This window comes from Triplophysa rosa, linkage group LG5, assembly GCF_024868665.1.
Source record: "Triplophysa rosa linkage group LG5, Trosa_1v2, whole genome shotgun sequence".
Lineage (NCBI taxonomy): Eukaryota > Metazoa > Chordata > Actinopteri > Cypriniformes > Nemacheilidae > Triplophysa > Triplophysa rosa.
The window spans coordinates 6,505,867-6,527,431 of record NC_079894.1 but is presented as its reverse complement, the minus strand read 5'-3'; the positions used below and the strand labels follow the sequence as shown (position 1 = coordinate 6,527,431).

Below are 21,565 nucleotides of genomic sequence, written 5' to 3'. Positions count from 1 at the left end.
TCCATACAATGGTTCTTAAAAGGAACATTTACATCTGATTATTAGCACACATTTGCTCTGGCTGTTTAATCTACCAGCATAAACAATTGACTTTCTCAAATCCCTAGTTTTGTTTACTACAGGTATTAGATAACAACACAAACATTTAAAACCACTTATCTTACCTTTTTCACATTTTCAGTATAGCGTTGAGTTGGCGATGCAGGTGTCCATCAACTGAAGAGATTATGAACACAGCTCATGGCTATTTTAGGAATGCAGGCATCAGCCTCAATTTGTTTAATCTTTAGTCAAGGCATTTAAAAGAAATAAAATAAAGAATACTTTTTATTTTAATCCTCCAGGCATGTGATAATAACATTTTGAAACTGATTCAATGATTACCCCTACATCTGCACTAACATTCAATTCAATTGTATAGTTAGACTGAGATTTATTACACAGAGATATTAAAAATGACAATATAATAAATATTAGATAAGTGTTCAAACAAATGATATTGTGCCATTACAGTGTAACACGAAATACCTCTGTGGACCCATTTTAATACCTGTTTCTTCCTTACATAACGGTATATTTAGCTAAACCAATTTCAGTTGTAAAAGTAAAAAAAGTCAGGTTTTCATTTCATATCTCTTTAACCATGTTGATAATCAGCAGATGGCTGAAGGTGTTTCTCATTTCAGAAGAGATATAAGCAGATTTAAGGTCTCTACTAATAGGGATTAGAGTGAGGTGAAGTAAAGAGGTTTTGTGCTTCTAGATGATGACAGTAAGGGAAAGGGAAGTCTCAGCTGGTAATGCATGTGTCTCTCTGTAGGAGCGTAACTGTGACTACAAAAGCACAGTTAGGCATATTGTTATAGTGATTGGTTTCCAGCAGGGGAGCAACAGTTTCCAGCGCATTACATGTGGGATGATGCTAATCTTCAATCATATTGATTAATCAGATATGTATATAAACCGCATATGGCAGAAGACTTAATTCTTCAAGAGCTTTGTTTGTTAAACCTATTTGTTATCTCACATTTTAAAATAAATGGTTATTTTTATAATGAGACCAGTTTGGTTTTTGTTTGTGCACCTGTATGTTTCCAGTGATCTCAGTCACAGACATTTTTATGGGGCATCCTTATCAGCATGGGGTGAAGATTAGCCTTGCCGTGTTTTCTAGAGATGACTCAATGATTTCAAGGTTTCACTCACTGATTAGGATATGTATAATTTTCCTACGCATATCTTGCACTCTTTACTCTAGGGCTTTGTAGTCTTCATTTCCGCCCACATTATCAAAAGATCGCATTATTTTTTGATACTCCTTGAGGTTGTGGAGGGCACAGAGCCTTGGAAAAGTCACAAGTCACGTTGTCTTGATCCCCGAGGATTAGAGGCTCACACACATGCAGAACAGTGAGTTTATACGGCAGACATTTGGGGTTTTACTCAACTGTGTATAAGCATTGGGTGTTACAGCAGTATTTTAATGACAAGTGGTCTACTGATGTGGGTTTTTAATAGCTGATGGCCATTATAATCTTCATATTTGTGTACCTATAGCCTATGCACAATAAATGACAACATTATATAACATGTAATTATGTAATCAGTATGTGTGTAAATAAAGAAAACAAGATTTATACCAATTTATATGCAGTACCAGTCAAACGTTTGGAAACGCTTTAGATTTTTCCACCTTTTAGAAAAGTATCAAAACTATAGACAATTTTAACTGTGGGATATATAATGACTAAAAGCATCTAAAATTTCAAATCTATGTAATACGTCAGCATCAAGTAGACCCTTCTCTTAGCATTTTATCATTTCTTGAGATCTCACCATGGGAGAGTTTTTTTTAATGGGTTGCCAATCTATTCAGGGCTTCTATTGACTGCTTTTTCTTCATTATTTGGTCATCAGTTTAAAAAATGTTTTTATTTATTGTTATGAAAAAAATGATATGTTGGCACAATTATTGGCAATTTTAGATATTTTTAGCTCTCACTATTTATTAAGCTTATACCACGATCATTATAAACATTTCAGTCAACCGTTGAAACACTTTTGACACCTTAACATTTATTTGAATCATTTAAAAACCTAAACAAATAAACACTTGTCAGACAAGTAGTCAAAATCAAAAAGAGTAGGCTATTTTCAATCTATCTTATTTATTATAATTTTCTTGTTTACACTCCACACTCACTTCAACGATTAATAATTGATAATGTGTGGCATTCCTACCGACAAAAAACCTGTGTAACATGTTCACCAATATTTCATGCATAGTTTCATACACGCTGTCATATGCTGACATTTCAGCAGATAGTTTATTGTAAAACAAGCACGAGCGCCCTCTAGTGTTTAGAAATCAGTGGTTACTCCACTACTTTATCACAAATGACTGCCATATCGGCCTATACACCTGAAACTATTATAAAAAAACGATATGCGACGTTTGAACTACTTATCTAGTTAACTTAAAATAGCATAGTGACAAGCAACCAGCTAGAAATACATTAATATTACGCAAGGCTTCCCATGTGACTCGACCGCGGTTAATAATGTCTGATCTTGACGTCGATCGCTATCTCTGGATCGATTAGCCTTGTCTTGGCTTTTCGTAGAAACGCCTTCCTTCTGGATCTGTAGTCGCTGCGTTCATCGCCGGTGGAGTGTTGCGTGCGGTGTCCTAATATTTTACGCTTAAACCCCTTTTATACACGCCACGGTCCACTGAACGTCAATGATGGGTAAGAAAGAAGAAGAAGAGATCATCAGGATCGCAAAGAAGATGGATAAAATGGCACAAAAGAAGAATGGGGTGAGGTGTTTTGTCATGAATGAATTCCCTGTCTAGGACCGTACGAGGCTAACGTTACATTGATGCATAACTAGCTAACAGCTAAATGTATGAAGAAGAACTATGCTTTCGTCATCTACAGCGAAACTTGAACTCTGTTTTACGCATGGATTTAGTGGTCTGATATTCAAAGCAATGTCACATATCAGTTATTGATTTAGTTTACTGTTGAATGAACTTAGCGATTAGCGTGGAAATTAGCAACATTAGCTACCGTTAGCGCGGGTCAGTCAGCAGGAGGCACTCATGCCATATACTCACGCCATATACTCACCTGCAGCACGAAAACAAATCAGGTTGTGTTGTTTTTGACTATATTTTAGGTTACTGAAAACAAGAGTATGCCACTAAACGTGCTAGTTAAGTCAGTTAAAGTGGGTATAATTAGCAGCATAGGCTACAGTTGTAATTACTAAATTACAACTGACGTAAACATGCGCATGGATTACAGTCATCGGAGATCTGACTGAACTGTTTAGCGAATCATCATGAGATGTGTTTGATAAATAATGAAATATTTCTATTAGGCTGGGTCGCTAGATCTGCTAAAGGAACTTAAGAGTATACCCATGACCCTGGAGCTGCTGCAGGTATGTTTACTTGACATCATTTCACGTCAAAATTCCGGTAAATTACACGTAGCAATCGATTTTCTCTGCTGTCCTTCCAAACAGTCGACGAGGATCGGGATGTCGGTCAATGCCATCCGCAAGCAGAGCACAGACGATGAAGTTACCTCGCTGGCCAAGTCTTTGATCAAGTCCTGGAAAAAGTTGTTGGGTAAGATTGCTTGTCAAAACTGGTTTTGTTGTATTTTAGCATCCAGATTTATGTACAAAATGTGACGTGTATGTTTTAGATGTCAAAAATGTAAAAGACATTTTGAACAATTGTTTCTTAACTTTTTCATGTGGTGGGATAATTCCTGCAAATTGTCTATGCAGTCTCAATTTATAAAACCAATAAGTCAATGTCACTGCAATGCACTGCTTGCAAAGTCTCAGTGAATCATTCACAATTTAACACATTGTAAATGGGAAATCTGATATTGCTACCACTTACAGGCAGTTAGTGGTATTACAACAACAAACGTTTCAAAACACAAGTATTCCTAAACGTTCATAGTGACTTGTATTACTGTGAAATCAGAAGCTTTGTTTGAAATTGCAGGGTGATCACTAACGCATTCATAAGAGAAGCGAAGTTTTATAAGGAGTGACTGTAAGGCCCGTTCACGATGATTATTATTTCACCAATTAACTGGCTAATGAGTGCTGTTGATGTACAGATGAACCTGCTGGAGAGAAGAACGCGGAGGAGAAAAAGAAGGAACGCACAGCACCGGTGGTATCTCCATCACAGGACAGCCCGGAGCCCAAGGAGGAGAGGTAATAAAAATTCATTAACAAATTGCTCTTCCTATAGCTCAGTTGGTAGAGCTTTGCATGTCATAGTTTGATTCCCAGGTTACATTCACACTGATACAAATATGTAGCTTGAATAAGTCAATTTGGATAAGAGCTGCCAAATGCGTAAATGTATGTAAATGCTCTAAGGGTCGTCTCTTATCCATCTCTTATCTCTCTGTTTCTTGTATTGTCCCTCAGCTCGAGCAGTAATTCCAGCAGCAAGAGCGAGTCTGCTGATGCCAACACATTGATAGCCACTTTCCCACGAGCGCCAAACACATCTGATTCAGTCCGTGTCAAGTGCAGGGAGATGCTGTCAAGTGCTTTGCAAACAGGAGGCAAGTTGGGGCAGACCATTTTATCTTACACGGATCAGTTTCCTATGCTAATTGGGTTAGCATACAGTGATGTGCAAAAACAGATTAAACAATTGAATGAGTGTGAAGTACAGGAAATCTTTAAGAGAACTTATACTTGCAAAGCAAAAATCAAACACAGCTATCATTGTTGACAGGAGTGTCTTTTATACATATTAAAATGTAAAGACAATTTTTAACATTTTAATCAAACAATATTACGTTTTAGTTTAGGCACCTAACAAAAATTACAGAAGTCATTGCAATTAAAAATGCAAGAATTAGTTACAAACACTTTTGCAAGGTGCTGTATAAAGGGCACTTGTTCTTTGTCAAGGCCTGTTGCATTGTCCTTTTTGATTACACATTGTAACACATTTTTTAAAAAGTTGTGTTTCGCTTAAATTTTTTCTTTATGAAGTTTAACATGCTGAATACAAAAATCCCATTCATATTTTTTTTACTATTGACAGTAGGGGTGTTCATATTGACCGTTTAACCGATAGTACAATTTTTGTCCGATTAATACTATCAGTTAAACGATTTAAAAGGTATGTTTATTTTTTTAAGTTAAATAATATTAATCATTTTTTTAATAATAATTTGATAATTAAATCATACATGTTTTTAGTTTTCTGTATGGTGGAAGAAAATGTGCTAAACTGTATTTAAGTTATTTTCTTGCCTGTTTATTTTATGCTCAAAACGCTGCAGGTTCGTGAAAATGTGATATGTGAATGCAGGTGCTGTTGTTGATCTATTCATTATGCTGCTGTTTGCATTTTAAAATAAATCTGTGAAAAAAATGTTTGTATTTTTAACGTGTCACAGACCCTCGTCAACTGTAGCTGCGCGAAGCATGTATTTTTATTTAATTCCAATTTAATATAAAAATCTTATCAGTTAATGGTTAATGTTCGGATAACAAGTGTCAGTTCTTGGTTAGGGAAATTAACCGAAATCAGCATCCCTAATTGACAGTACTCACAAAAACAAAAAAATATTTTCACACATTTATACTTTTCGGTATTATTACTCGTACGCAGAAAGGACAAGGTACTGGCAGAAAACTGTGCTCAAAACAACAGTTTAACATAACAGTTACTAAAAATGAGTCGTCCAAAAGTTCAGAAGTGCATATTTGATATTTTTCTAATTTTGTCTTTTTTGACTAATACTGTCCTCACAAACCAAGTTCCAGACGTAGTCACGCTTCATCCCACCTTCACTGGGCTACAGAAATGTCTAGAATTTTCTGACAGTGACAATTGGAAAATCATTTTTTAAATATGTGAAAATTTGTACAGTTTTTGTTTATTTGCAATATGCCGATATATCGTCATTAATGATATAAGCTCAAAACTTGAGCTAATATTACACAAACATTGATGCTACATGAAAATAAATATTACCACAATAACCAGCACCACAGAATTGTAAAAGAACTATTAAAAGGTCGGGCGAAACAACAATTTTTTACACTGTGCTATGTGTGGTTGATGGATTGTCCTCATTTCTGTTTCAGATGACCACATTGCTATTGGGGCTGACTGTGATGAACTTGGGTCTCAAATTGAAGAATATATCCTTTCATTTTCACTCTTAAGAAGTTATTGTTTTAGAAATGAAAGTGGTGAATGTAATATTAGATGACAACATGATCTTATATTGTACTGAGATGACCTTGACCAGCTGGCACGCATCTTTGTGGAATTAAAAAATACGGACATGAAATACAAGAATCGCGTACGAAGCCGAATCTCCAATCTCAAAGATGCAAAGAACCCCAACCTGAGAAAGAATGTTTTGTGTGGAAATGTGAGCCCAGACCGCATTGCAAAAATGACAGCAGAGGTGAATAATTCACACATTGAATCATTTTACTTCAACATGCTTGTATTGTATTGGTAGTGATACATATTTGTATATTAGTTATTTGAATACATGCATATTTCTACAGGAAATGGCAAGTGATGAGCTGAAGGAGATGCGTAAGAATCTGACCAAAGAGGCCATCAGGGACCACCAGGTGGCCACTTCTGGGGGCACCCTGTCTGACCTGTTTACTTGTGGAAAGTGTAAAAAGAAGAAATGTACTTACACCCAGGTAATTCTAGACGATGAGTTATAAATAGTGTTTCTCATGTAAACACGTGACTTTCTACTACACCTTGAAAACATATAACGGTATAATATGTAACTTTTATTAGGTTCAAACTCGGAGTGCTGATGAGCCGATGACGACATTTGTCTTCTGCACTGAATGTGGAAATAGGTGGAAGGTATGGGCTACGGACATTAAATCTTTGCTATTTTATGTTCTTGTAGAGATGATAAAAACCATACATTTATTTTGATTCATATCTAAATTGATTGTTTTTTGTTAAATCTGTCTCCACAGTTCTGCTGAAGTTAGGGGGTTCTCTGTTTGGAGAGGTAGCTAAATTCCAGGACCATGTTTCTGTATCATTGACAGTTAGAAATCTTGAATTCAACGGTGCACATGATGTACAAAGGCCCCAATATATACGATCACTGTTTTATATATTTCAATGCTCCACAAACTCATGTCCTGTGTTTTAACTTGATGTATAGCTAGGCCGTAGGCCTCTGGACTTCGATCAATGTTGTTAAATTTCAGTTTCTTTTATTGTCACTTTTTATACGTAGTTTAACATTTTGACAACATTTACATAGTTTTGCTTTGGCCTAAATCTAGTCAAAACTATTTAATTTTCCTTAAATTTGCCCAATACATTTTAAAAATGAAATGTTTTAGTGTATGTTTGGTTTTGTCAGCAGCTCAAGGATTTTTAACCCGATTCATTTAGATACTTTGAGTCTTTTTGTCACTCTGAATTATACATATTTATATGCATGATCTACAAATTTTTACTGTGTACATGGCTTTTACTTTGAGGAGTAAAATGTTTCAAAGATTCGTGGCGTGTGTTGGTGTACTTGCATTTTAACAAAAAGCTACACATTTTATAAAAGTCTATAAAAAGACAGCCGTTTCACCTAAAACATACTGATCCACACAAACTAATAACATAAGGATAAGGAAATTATAAAATAAGAAAGATAATGGAATATATTAAGGTTCATTTTACGAAAGTGCCCTCATGTTTCTTAAAAAGATTTTTGATTTTTTTTTTATGGCTCTGAAGTTTACATACTATGAGGTTTTGGCTCCAGAATAAAATGGAAAATCTTTACTCTGGAAAAATTTGATGCCATCCAATAAATTTCAGCCATCTAGCAAATAGCAAATCAATAATTGCCAGCAGCATTTCAGTAAAAGTCTGAAAACAATCCCATTGCTTAATGTAACTCTTAACATAAGCAATCAATATGAAGTAGGTGGTGCCTGCCATTTGCAGTCAGATGATGTGTCCCTCTGTTTACTCTCCCCACAAATGGTTTTTATGTTCACTATCGCCTTGATGTCTAAACAAGCCCCTTGCATTAGCAATGTCTAATCTGAATAACAAACAAGCCTTCGCTGATTGTTTTTCATGTGCTTTTGTGCATATGGAAAACAGGAGGCGACGGTTAATCTCCTCAGACCTCTGCATCTTTGCTTATTTACAGTAGTTTAAGATGTAGTAAAGAGCAGCTAATCTCATTCTTTAATGGACAAATATGCATATTATCAGTATTCTTTATGTATACAAAATGGGGGGACACATGCTACAGGTTGCAATTGTGAGGTTCACAGGTGCATCCTCTTCAGTGGTGAGAGGGTGTGGATGCTGCAACTGTTACACTATAAATGAAGAGCAAACAGAAACCAACTGCTTTGCAAGTCATTTCCACTGGGATAATGATAAATAAATATGTGCTATTTATTGCTATCTTGTTTGGTTTTAGGTTTTTAATTGTATTAAATGTTTAATAAAAGGCTTATTTAACACTACTATTAAAAGGAAATAAAAAATAACAACTATAATTTTTCTTCAAACAACCACTGATTTTAAAATTATTGTGCTTTATTGTTTCTTAAAGATTCCAAATGCCCACAAATTATTTTTCTCAATTTCAATAAAACAGGAAAAACTAATCTGATCACTGTAAACATTCACATATTATTAATCAAAAATGTATTATAATTTGTATGTAAACTGACTGGAAAATAACACTTTTTGTATACTTTACAGAACAACAACAAAAAAGAAAGAAAAAATGATTTATAGGCAGTAGAACTCCAAACCATTGGCTTAGATTGTGTTTGAGGTTGATCTATGCGGTGAATCCATCAGCTCAAATTGCACATATCAATTGCACATATAATAAGTTAGTCTAAGACGAGTAGAAGCACCACCATGAAATACATGTTGGTAGATACACGTCTGGACTCTGATCAACAATCTCAATGAAACTGTCCTTATTTCTACCTGACAAAAAGACAGACTTCCTTAACTGCGGCGACTTCAGCGCTTGAAAAGTGACGGTGACGCTTCAAAACAAGAGGCAATAGTAATTCAGAAGTCGCAGGACATGTCATCTCGTGAATTTATCAAAGGCCCAGAGTCCATATATGTGGCAAGAGTCTAAATCAACTATTGCCAGAAAAAGAGCTGTCACAAAACTGAATGTCAAGGCACTTCCCCAAGTGAGGATCTTGTCTTAAAACGACGTGAACGTCAGGCAACAGAGTAATTCACAAAAGTAAAAATATAAGAACTTGGCAGCTCCAATTCTAGTCAGTTGTATTGGAGAAAAAGCGAATCACACAGTTTTACTGGACTTGGCTACTTTGGTGTTAGGGTTCTAACAATAAAACATGTATCTGTCCATTCAGGGCATAATATACATGTATAAATGTGAAGGTGTTTAGATTTAACACATTTAATAGTGTTTCATATAATAACCTGCTGGTTCTGTTCTATTCCTCACAAAAACATTGAAGGTAAATCGTAAAAGTATAACTACCTCAATATACTGTACACAAAAAAGAGGCTTTTCAGTCTTTTTAGCATCTTTGGGTTGAATACATGCAAGATTTAATTGTCATGTCCAACCGCTGTGGTACAAAAAAAATGTTTCCGTAAACATATTATTGATACTTTATGGAGCACAAAAAGATACACAATTTTCTGATTTTCTGAAAATTTGAAAAAACGAGAAAAGTTTATTTGATTTCTTTGTATGGCAGATTGAAATTTCCCATTGGAGATGCCAAGTCATCATAAGTTAGCTGGTGAAGTAGCTGAAACAATACCGTATGTTCACAGGGTGTCCTGTGTGTAGAGCTGAAGCGTTGCCTTGACTCAAGCTTTGATTCTCATACGCACTATTCAGAATCGGGCAATACTTGTTACCCATAATTCCCTTTTCTTTATCGTTACACGGAGAAAAAAAAAGATTGAAGAAATCTAATACAGTTTCATAAATATATCTACTGGATATACTGTATATAGCCCACAATTGGCATCACATCTTCCTTTAAACATAACTACAAAAAAATGATAATAATAAACCGTAATAAAAACTGTCAACACAAATAAAATAGATTATGTTCTCAAAACGCGCTGATAATCCTTTGGAGCGTCTTGCTATGCTGATCTGTAGCAGTATTTGTGGTGTTGAGCCCTCAGGAGATTTGAGACATATTTTAAAAAATCCAGTGACCTGGAGACCTGAGTGTCTTTTTTCAGGTACAGATCGCTATAGCAGTAAAATCCCTGGGAAGACCCATACCGGGGTCCTTTAAAACATATTCTACACAACGAACGAACTAAAAATTAGGAAGGGGGGCATTCAGCCAGGATCACAGGTGTCTAGGATTCCGCCGGCTGCTCGGACACTGTCTTAAGCAGGTCTTTGTAGACTTCGGTGTTCATGAATCGAGGATATGAGTCTCTTTGCATTAGCGTATATATCTGAAGCTGGGCATCATCAAACGTGTGAGATGTCGGCTCCAGCATATTCCTATTTATAACCTCCCGAACTCTAGAGTCAAGACTCACCTGAGAAAGGCATATTAAATAAAAACATATTAACGATAACGCTGATGCAGAACATTCAACTTGGATCTTATTCCATGTGCTGACAGATGTGTGTTTACCTCTTTGGGCGAGAGAATGGAGATGTAGTCTTCGTATATAACCCGTGCTTTCTCCTCGATCATGCTCTTGTTGGTTTCCTTACGGAATTCCTCGCAAACCAACCAAAACAGCATGTTTTCCTCACTGAACTCAGTGCGCAGAAACTGCCGGAAAGCAGCTCTTCCAGCAGGGCAGTGCATCAGTTTGTCGAAGGATTGCCCCCATGAGCGCACCTCCTCCACAGTGGGTTTCGGACTGTCAAGACACAAACAAACCCCTCAGCGAGAGTTATTAAAATATCCCTTACTGGCCAATACTCTTATAGTAAGACTATTTTAGAAGTAACAAGAGAGCTTTTTTCACATAGTTCAGCATAAATGTTTTTTTTTTACAAATAAAATACTCACTCGTCACAGTTTTCCTAAGGACATTTTAATGCTCTTACAATTACTTGCAAGCCTTTAGGAGGAAACTTCAGAGTAATGTGTACTGCTGGTAAAGACGTTACGAAGCAAATTGTTTAAAAAACTTGTTTGTATTACGACACTTTATATTAGGAACAACATTCTTGTAAACAAATCATGCTCTTTGTATTATAAAGCCATGACGTCTCTTATATGTTACAGGATGACATGAATGTAGCTATTGACAGTGGCAACATGACCAGGAATCTCTATTTAAGTCAATTGTACATTTTCCGTGTTGGTGAAGCTTTGTATATCACAACCAACTTAAACGACTGACCTCTCCTCAAAGTCTGCATTCCCCTCTGCTTTAGGATCATACGATGCTCTCCGGTTCCTCTCTTCTCTGTCTTCATTCCTAACAGTGAGACTGCAAGGTAGTAAACACATCATGATCCCGAGACACCTAACAGCAGGCATTAGGAAGCCTTGATGTACCTTTCACCTTATTTAAGTCTTCACGATTTTCAGTTTAGAAACTGCTGCTCATTATAACTTCAATTGATCAGAGCACATTGTCTGCTCTCAAAAGGCATTTTCAAAGCAGATGTCTTGGGATTCCTGACAACTCAGTAAAAATGGCATTATACTGTACATGGATAATGAATTCATACAGCAGATTGTATTGCAGAGTAAAAGCATATCCGGTCAACACTTCATGCATATTTATTGTACATCCAAACCACAAGGTAAAAGTCAGATGCAATTCATTTCTTATAACAAAGTGGTTTCCCAGCCCCAAAAGGCCCGAGGCTAACCTTGTTAGATAAGATCCAGATTACTAGAGGAAAGAAATGGAGATACTCTTACCAAGTGCAGCTGCAGCAACAGCACCAACAGAAGCAGCAGGCATTAGAACTGCGGTTCCCCTGGTCGGGATGCTCGTTCTGCACCGGTGCTGTGGTCCCCGCCACCGACTCCTGCTGCACCGACATCTGCCTCTTTCGCATCTCCATCCGCTCTGATCCCATGGGCTGCAGAAAACAGGATGCGATTGAGACGATGCGATTGCAGCTCAACGACTGATATTAATGGCCCAACAAGCAATTTTGATGGTGTAGATAGGCCTATTGGAAGGAGTTATTTTCCTCAAGTCCACTTAAACATGTTGTGGTTTCCAATGGAGAGCATAATGCTTTAAAAGAAACACCAAGAGAAGATGTGTATGAAAGTGGTTACCATTAACTGACCGAGCTGGAAAATATAAGGATGAAACATCAATCCCTATGAGATGGTATCACACAGAAAAAAATGGTGCTTCAGCGGTATAGTGATGACGGGCCCCAGTGCAGGCTATTACGACGGGCCTCCTGGGCTGCACGGTTATGAAGCACACACAAACACACAACGCTCGTGTCTAGAAGGGAACCCATATAAGCGAACGTGTGTGTCTAATCTACTTAATTTAAACCAACTAAAATCAATATCTTATCAATTAATTGAAGTATAAGACAGGTTTTCAAGAAATGTATTAAAAACAGAATTATGTATAGTTTCAGCCCTACTCAGAGGCCGTGGTGACATGGTTTGTTCGTTTGTTACGCACTTCAATCCATTTCACACCGACGTTCTAAGTTTTCTTCCCATTTATTAAATCTAGACAATAATTGGTTGACTACGTTGATTAATATTAAGATACAATTTATGCAAAACGATATTCACTTTTAAGAAAGGCTTTCTACAAAACTTCATTATTAAAAATGATTTTGTGCGAGAATAGTTTGTGAACTAAATGTTTAAAAGGTTAATCGTTTAAAACGAACTGTAACCAACATTGTGGCAGCCAACATTAAATAGACTTACAGTACAGGTACATAATATTTATAATTTAATTCATTTTATAATTATAATATAATTATATATAATTTTATATTAGCGTTCATAAAACTGGACTACAGTTCTCAGCAACCTGTTTGCTTACGGAGTCGTCAATGTTTTACGGTTAGTTTTATGCTGCCTTCACGTGCTCTCGGAATGATCGGAAATATGAGTTTCCGAGGTAAAAAAATGCACACGAACGCCCTCCGATGTCGCGTTTCCCACTGGGAATCATGACATCAGAAGTGGGAATTACCACATTTCCGAGAGCACGTGAAGGCAGCATAGGGCCTGATCAGACAGAACGCGTCTTTTGCTGTTATGCGTCGGGACCGCGTCGCCCCCTATTTCCGCGCGCCTGCCGCGCGTCTACATTTAAAATAACGAATATGCGCGCGGAAAAGACGCGAAATGTGAATCGGGCCATAACCGAGCAAGGTCAGAGCAAGCGCCCTCTGCTTGTACCTTTTTAAAGTTTCTGATAATATTACAGTTAACAGCAACTAGAGCGCTAGCGCTATAATCCTTGACTGACAGGACAGCTGTTTCGGTGGTTACCTAGCAACATAAAAAATCGCTGCGCGCTGCCTCGCGTTTTCGAACAAAAAAGGTGCATTGTCATCGCCATTAATTTGTTGGGTGTCATAAACACTATTATAGTCTCATAACGTTTTTCTCATCCGCTATGTTTACTGTGTATCATCCGACTCTCGCCAGAGAGAGATGGATTGCGGATTAATGTCCGCGAATGTTTGTGCTAACTTGAGATCTGTAAATGATATAGATCAGATCCAATCATAAACGCTTTCTATTGTAACTCTACGTGTTGTGTTAACAGCCTTTACTTTTCCCCGCATAAATAGAGCGGATGATTGACAGAAGTCACATGACTTGTTTTCTGGGTTATCATCAAAGAGAGATGTAGCCTGCAATCAAGCTAAGCAGACAGCAGAGAAAACATGTTATCACTTTGAACGTGTTGTGTTGCCATGTAAGTATGTGATCATCTTAATCCAAATCTATACTTGAAAATAGTAGGTAGTATATGGCCTGAATTATTTTGTTCAATTTTTTTTGTGTGTGTGTTGAAGATGCTTCATGAAATTGAGATACAGTTTGGGAAGGACCTTAATCCTAGAGACTGCTCTTCAGTTTCTTACCATGAACATTTTAAATGTGGCAAGACATGGAATCCAGAGAGAAATGCAGACCAGTTTAACAAATTTAAGGACATATTGACGAACACAAAAGGTACATTATGTAACTTGAAATGTTGAACAATTACTTAATAGAAAATCTGCATATTTAAACTTGTATAAAACTATTGATACTTGGAGATCCCCATTTGCAGTTGTAAGTTGCAAGTTTTTGTGTGTAACTGTGTTTGGTCTGGAATGGGCCATGCGCTTGGATGGAAATGCACAGAAATGGGAATGCACTGAAGTGGATCAACCGGGATTTATTCTATAAAATAATTATAAGTATAACTACTTTTACTTGTTGACTTTACATTATCCTTTACAGATCCTTTACTTTTTATTTTATCTCATACTATGTGTTAATAACTTGTTTTGTTTTTGTCTACAGTGGTGTTTCAGATCTGGAGAAGAATGATGCACTGCATAGCAGAAAATATAGGAGGTTTCACTTCTGTCTTATGTCATAATTTAATAAATGAGGAGAAACAAAGAAAATTTCTTATCCTCCTTTTGTTCCAAACTGTATGACTTCATTTTTCATTCTATGATCCCCATTCTTCTAGTAGATGTTTGGGAATATTAAGGAATTGATAACCACAGTCAACATTTACTTCAATTGTATGGTAAGAAGAATAAAATGAAAGTGACAAATGACTGAGACATCTATTGGTGTCTTGTGTCATACAGGTTAAAATGGGGTTGACTGAATCACAGTTGACTGAGTGTTGACTTGGTAAACTATCTCTATGAGTCTTTTTTTGTATTCACAATTACATTCAGGATTCAGCAAATCTAACAGGAATAATTATTTGTTGCACTTCAAGACCCCCTGTTGTGAAGAGCCAGCATCAGAATGGATGGCTTCAATATATGAATGGTGACTGAAGACATGGAAGTGACAGAGGCACTTAAGAATCTCTTATCTGTCCATTTTTTATTCAGTGTGATATGTTTGTTAATCAAACTTTTAAATCAAATTATTAAATATTTTTATTTCAAAAGTAATTCTACTGTGGTTATTTAAGCTGTCAAAAATATTTAATTCACATCTATGATATTTTCAAAAAAAGACAAAAAAATCCATTAAAATGAACCCTAAAGATAGAACCCTATAAGGTTCTATCGAGCACCATTTTTGTTAAAGCAAAGTGCTACATGGTACCTCTTATGGTTCTAAATAGCACCATTTGATAAAGATGCTGTATAGCACTATTAAAAATAGGCCTGGATTATTAAAAATGGTTCCCCTACAATAGTAAAAATGGTGCTATATAGCACTAAAAGTGGTTCTTTGGCTCCTAATCATAGGGGAACCGTTTTTAGTTTTTTTACCTTTCAGCTATTGGATTGAAATGTGCCCTTATGTTTGTTACATGTTCAATTATTTCTTGTTATTATAATAATAAAAAGTAATAATAATGCACTGAATGCAAACATTATTTTGCATTCAAGCATATTTAATCAAGCAATGTAAAACCAAGCAATGTGAACGTCAATTACAAAATATAGCAGAATAATTTAAACACATGCAAAAATGTTGCCCTTTCGTGCCAAATAAGTTCTTTCTCCTATATAGATGAGTGAAGGGCTAAACAGTTTCTTTCTATGGCAGTTGTGCTATAGCACCTCAATCATCCCAAAGAACCGCTGACGCACCATTTTTTTTCTGAGTGTATGATTACGAGCCAAATAACCACTTTTAGTGCTATTTAGCACCATTTTAGATGCAAATACAGATTGACTGAGCTTGAACGTGTTTTAATTTGACCATAATCCAAAATGTTCTATGTCACAAACATTAACATGACCTAACATGTTATCTCAAACATGCTATCTCCTAATCTAAGTCCAATGACGCTGAATGTATGCATACAATTGACATACTGTATCTAAAATAAAAAAACAGCAGTAATACTAATAAAATTAATAAGTAGTTTCTTTATTATAATGTTTAATTGGTTACTGTTCATATAATGTATCACTTTCCACTAACTACTAACTGATAGATTAATATATATGAATCATTATTTTTTTCAATATTGTTATCATAAGGATGTTGATGAAACAAATAAAATACAATTTTTATCACAAATAGTGTTACAGTGTTTCTCAACATTGTGCACACATCATTAGGCCTACAGAACAACATTTAGACTTGATGCCATGTGGGTGGGCTCTCCCTGTTTCTACAATCTTTGACATTTGTTCTGATTTAGAAAACATGGTTTAGGGGATAAAACAGACCATCACATGACCTTATACAATTAAAATTTCATAAACATTGCCATGCTTTCTTATGAATGAAAAGAGATGAGCATTGTACTGACCACACTGAATCTTGCTATGTTCAAGGAATCATGACAAATTCCTCGGAGGATGATGTTTGAATATTTGGTGAGGGTAAGAGGGGGCGCAGCACGCATCTCTAGCTGCATTCGGATCCATCAGATCATCAGAGATCACAGCCATGGTGCATAAGAAATGTTATGAGCACGCAGCCAAAGAAAATGAACACGATTTAAAATAGGCTAAAGATATACGTACTGTGAGTGTTTTGTCTATGATCTCGCGCAGTGGTTGGCATACGTTTGTACTGAGAATGTTAGACAGAAAAGCCCGATATGCTCTTCTTGATTTAAACGAAGCAGAACAGACGAAAAATGAATTTTATATAGCTTTCAATACAAACCGCTTACTTAACGACTGGGCATACGGTGAGAAGAAAAAACCCGCTGTTATTTTAATTCACATTACATGCGCAAAACCACAATGGACGAATAGCGTTTCCATCGCATTTCAAAGTGCCACCATCAAGCACAGCTACAGTATTTCTTTATCGCCCAGGAGGACAACCATCGACAAGACATTTCTGTCAAACATGACATTCCATCTTCAACAATCAAGGTTGTTTCTATGGATAAACTGTACATTTAAAAACAACTTACCCATACTTACAATTTCACCATGTATGCCCAGAGATAAGAGATATTCTTTGCCGTGATTACATCCGCTGGCATAAGGATTGTTTTAAAGACCGGCTGTTTTTTGTCAATGCGCATGCGTCCCTTTCGCGAGCTGTGGCGGAGGTATCGTAAATCCTTTGGATGTCACTGGTTCATTATGCACCTCAATCTACGGCTGCGTTACAGTAAAACACGACGTCTTTCAATATTCTCCTACACTTCTGTCCGCGACAGGAACACCGAGTTGTATCCTTGTGTAGTAATTTTAATGACATGCATTTAAAAACGAAATGTCACGAAACACTACCACGACGCGTCATGCCGCATATATCAGCTCAATAATAGGCTACATCTAAAAGCTGTGGTTTGCGTGTTTAACGAACCAGGATAGACATGTCTAACGATGGCAGGAGCGCTGCGCAACCCATAAAGAAATGCAGGTTAATATTGTACCTGTACGCCTCAAGTGATGTGTCATGGAGTGTGATAGGATTATGGTGGACCATGGGGTTGAAAATATGAGGTAGACCCTCATTCTTACCAAAGTAACATACGGAGGCTCCCTTTCTCGTTAGGAACTGGTGTTTCCCCTTAGAATACATCTTATTAATGCTACTTCAGTTATAAGCTTTCAGACCGCATTTGGAAATTATATAATAAACATTTTAAAGGAAATTCAATCAGTTTCGGAATGTTTTATGGCATAAATTATGGTGTTGGATGTTTGCACCGTGCTGACAGCAGAATGAGATAAGGTGATCTCTGTCCATGGTCCTGAATTCCCAGCAATGGCAGTGCGCGTTCAGTGTGCTCGGACGAGACATTCAAGAAACCTAAGGAATACAAACAATACACTTGTGTAACGAAATATAACTTGTGATGGTAGTTTAACCCCGTTATATATTCATCCTTTGGATCTGAACGCGTTCACAGCAACACGACCATTGCTGACAATTAGCATTCGGAAATAGTCGTGATAACAATCTTTGCCTGTCTTCTGTGTGTCAACCGGATATCTAAAAGCATTACTGACATCTGCTGGTGCTGTACGCGAAAAAAAACAAAAGTGAGTAAGAAAGACATTGCAAGCGATCCTTATTTGCAGTTATAATATTTCAATTCCATGTGGAATACTTGCAAAAGAGAAACTATTCATTTAGATATGAAGTTAATAGATAAAATGCTGCTTTAAAATAATAAAGATGATGGAGCCTCGTCTGATTGTAAACGCTAGGTGGTACTGTTCATCTGTTTGTATAAATCTATATTTTTCCATTCACTTGCTGTAACACGATTTTAAATAACATTCTACAAGCTTTGCAGTGGATGTAGTTCATTTAAGTAGTTTGTTTTTGTAGAGAATAGCCAATGAAATTCCATGGCAACATTTACAAGGGACCTGTCTTAACCTGGTGTTAACTCTTTTGCATACAACAACATGAACAACAGCAAAGGCTGTTCAGATAAAAACATACTATCTATGGATGTCATACTGGTTTCTTTCCAGCTAATATTGGCCAATTTTGATATAACATGCTTCTAAAATAACATGCAATGGTACATGCATGTCTATTTTCTTTAACATTTAAACTGTTTATTGTTCCAGACTTCAGTGATAAATTGTTGGATTTGAAATAATTTTCCATCAAAAACCATACCTAATGTCAATAATGTTGAAGAACTGCTTGTCTTAACCTTTGCTGCAGAAAGGTCAGCAAAAACAGAAACCAAGAACTCCCCAGGCAAGCAAAGCTGCTTTTAGGGTTAATGGCATTTATAAAATTGATCACCATAAAGGAGTTACTGTTGTAAACTTCGAATGGTTGATCGAAAAATAAACCAGACGCCCATCCCTGCAAGTTTCATGCCCAGTGAAGTCTGTAATATAAATCTGTTCCTGAGACCATTCAACACAGTTTTTTCATCTTCAAATTACAGGTGAATGGTTAAAGTGCTTAACACAATGAATGTGCCAAAACTTAATGTGGCAGCAACATGAGAGTTCATCTGAAACTGTCTTTCCCTTCTGAATTCATTAAATTACTCCAATTTCCATCCAAGATGCTGAGGATGATACAGGGCAACTATGTAGAGCTCAGTCCAGAAAAGCCTGTTAGACGTTTCACATTGATGAGTGCAAAAATCATGTCACAATCAGTATAGTCAATTAAGAAAAAAGAACACTGTGAAATTTTAGTCAGATATTCCTAAATGACCACCACCACAAGTCACCACAAATAAAATACGTTGCATACGGCAGTGTTTCGTTTTGTTACTAAATGCAGAATTCATTTAAAGGGATTTTCACCCAAAAATGAAAATTCTGTCATCATTTACTCAACTTCGAGTTGTTCCATCCAAATCTGTATCAATTTCTTTGTTCTGATGAACACAGAGAAAGATATTTGGAAGAATGTTTATAACCAAACAGATCTTGCCCCCCATTGACTCCCATAGTAGGAAAAATTACTTCATCATTTTTTTTTGTTCTGTTGAACACAAAAGAAGGTATTTTGAAGAATGTACTGTACAACAAACAGTTCTGGGGCACTATTGACTACCATTGTATTTTTTTCCTACTATGGTAGTCGGCAAAATCTGTCTGGTTATAAGCATTCTTTCAAATATCTTTCTCTGTGTTTATCAGAACAAAGAAATTTATGCAGATTTGGTACAACTCGAAGGGGAGTAAATGATGACAGAATTTTTATTTTTGGGTGAACTATCCCTTTAAACCCCACAACAAATTCACTTTGTATTTATTGCAATTGTCTATAAGATCACTCAAGAGTAGAAAAAATGATCAAACTACAGAAGTGGTTGGCTCATATAAACAAGTTTTGCGTACCTGAATTTTCAGGAGTCTTTTTTCTAATGTAATAAGTATACGACTCCCATAAGGATTTTCAGTCTGGACTTGTTCAGATTTTAAAAGCTGTTTTACACCAGATTTTACACCAAAATCCTTTCTAGTGATGTTTAAAATCAATGGACTGTGGCAGCTATTCTTTGCATACTGTGTTCCACCAACTTAATTATGCAACCATTAAGTCAAACACTCTTAAACCCTACTGAGACAAGAATGTGTCCAGAATTACAGCTCACTGACAATAAATAGCATCCAGTAGCCATTTTTAGAAGTGGAACAGGAAGCAATCTTTTATTTCTTATCCTAGTCAACCTAGTTGCCAGAAATGATGTGGGCCTAAATTTATCATGTAAAACGTATGGTTGTATGGTTATTGGTTAGTTTAGGTTATATATTATTAGACACATTTCTAGTTTTGACATCAGAGAGGCTGGTACACACTGTACCTGAAAGGATGAGACATCCTTTGCTCCATCTTCTCCACTGTCATCATGTTCATAACGTCTTGTCGTCAAGTAACTCTCGTCGTGCCGACAGGCCAGGAGAAGACGCCGTAGCTGCCCCCACATCCAACAGGTAGAACGCTGTATACTCTGTACCACAAAAGACCTCCTAGTCAATCCGGTTACATGGCATTCCTTATCCCAAGCCTTTCCATGCTGTCAGAGTGATAGTAAGTTAACAAAGATCGAAACCCATGGTGTTTATTATGATCTACGGCGGTTTCACACACCTGTCAACCAGTTCTTGGCTAAAGAAATGCGGACGGTGAGAACAGCGCTTGGTGAGGAAGGCAGAAAAGGGATTAGGCTACCCTTATATATCCCATTGGGCATTTCAAGGGTTTAGGCAAGATTAAGAACAGGATGTATGCGTGCACTGTGCATAGCCATATATTTGTGGCTTGAGCTACAGTATATAATAAATTGGCCTATATGGATTCACTGAGCTTCATCATTCCAATCGTTTACTCTTAACAGTGTTTTAACACATCAGCCTATAAAGACGGCCACTCTCTACAACAACTAAAAAGCCACTGAAGAAATGATTATACTGAGCTCATACATCAGGCAGAAATACGTAGCAGCTGGGGAAAAGATTCGGTTTATGCGGCGCTGCCCAGCAATCTGCGTATTACATCCAAATAACGTGAGAACTGTACCAAAGCTCCAACTCTCGCGGTACTTTGATGTCATACGCCGATCAGTCTGCGCAGCTCTGCATGCCCATCTTAATTTGTGGGGCCGCTCACATGACAGTATCACGTGATATTGATCCCGTGACGTCTTCTTCGTTCTGACAGCTAAGCTGCAGCAGGTAAGCAAAATCAAATGTATTTGTCATATTTATACGATAAATACTGTTTATTGCGTATAAATAATTTCTAGGTAACTGTGGCAGCACGTTTAAAAGTCAGTGTTGACAGTGACACGAGGAGCTTTTCATCCAGCTCTCTGCTTAACTTACATTAGCAAGTGCTCGGTCTCACTCTCAATGTGTAAGTAACGCATTTAAGTAAGTTAACGTTGCAGCTTCATCTAACGTTAAACGATATTCATCAAATATTGTTACGTCTC

At 36.7% G+C, this 21,565-nt stretch overlaps 3 protein-coding genes across 12 annotated transcripts in view; 2 read left to right on the top strand and 1 right to left on the bottom strand.

Annotated features, from left to right (window-relative positions):
- Nucleotides 1-2,627: 2,627 nt before the first annotated feature.
- tcea1 (transcription elongation factor A (SII), 1) lies at nucleotides 2,628-7,550 on the top strand. The gene is made up of 10 exons (XM_057334557.1): nucleotides 2,628-2,821; nucleotides 3,388-3,450; nucleotides 3,535-3,640; nucleotides 4,149-4,248; nucleotides 4,468-4,607; nucleotides 6,151-6,207; nucleotides 6,325-6,479; nucleotides 6,586-6,732; nucleotides 6,836-6,907; nucleotides 7,027-7,550. The coding sequence occupies exons 1-10, from the start codon at nucleotides 2,744-2,746 to the stop codon at nucleotides 7,033-7,035; spliced, it is 927 nt and encodes a 308-aa protein (XP_057190540.1). The 5' UTR covers nucleotides 2,628-2,743; the 3' UTR covers nucleotides 7,036-7,550.
- Nucleotides 7,551-8,670: 1,120 nt separating this feature from the next.
- Nucleotides 8,671-20,726, bottom strand: rgs20 (regulator of G protein signaling 20). Of its 9 annotated transcripts, none has more exons than XM_057334547.1 (8): nucleotides 20,435-20,545; nucleotides 17,112-17,952; nucleotides 16,701-16,785; nucleotides 16,484-16,585; nucleotides 11,950-12,113; nucleotides 11,420-11,509; nucleotides 10,696-10,930; nucleotides 8,671-10,597 (listed from the first exon to the last, which is right to left on the bottom strand). In XM_057334547.1, the coding sequence occupies exons 2-8, from the start codon at nucleotides 17,213-17,215 to the stop codon at nucleotides 10,409-10,411; spliced, it is 969 nt and encodes a 322-aa protein (XP_057190530.1). In that variant the 5' UTR covers nucleotides 17,216-17,952; nucleotides 20,435-20,545; the 3' UTR covers nucleotides 8,671-10,408. The 9 variants fall into 9 exon arrangements, with proteins under 9 accessions (XP_057190530.1, XP_057190531.1, XP_057190534.1 ...); XM_057334548.1 differs by having other exon boundaries at nucleotides 16,701-16,782; XM_057334552.1 differs by having other exon boundaries at nucleotides 8,678-10,597; nucleotides 17,102-17,952.
- A 502-nt stretch (nucleotides 20,727-21,228) lies between these two features.
- atp6v1h (ATPase H+ transporting V1 subunit H) overlaps nucleotides 21,229-21,565 on the top strand; it is a 39,407-nt gene continuing 39,070 nt past the window's right edge. For both annotated transcript variants that reach the window (XM_057334054.1, XM_057334053.1), the window contains exon 1: nucleotides 21,229-21,305. The gene's annotated coding sequence lies outside the window, so the exon portion shown is untranslated. The remainder of the gene's footprint in view (nucleotides 21,306-21,565) is intronic.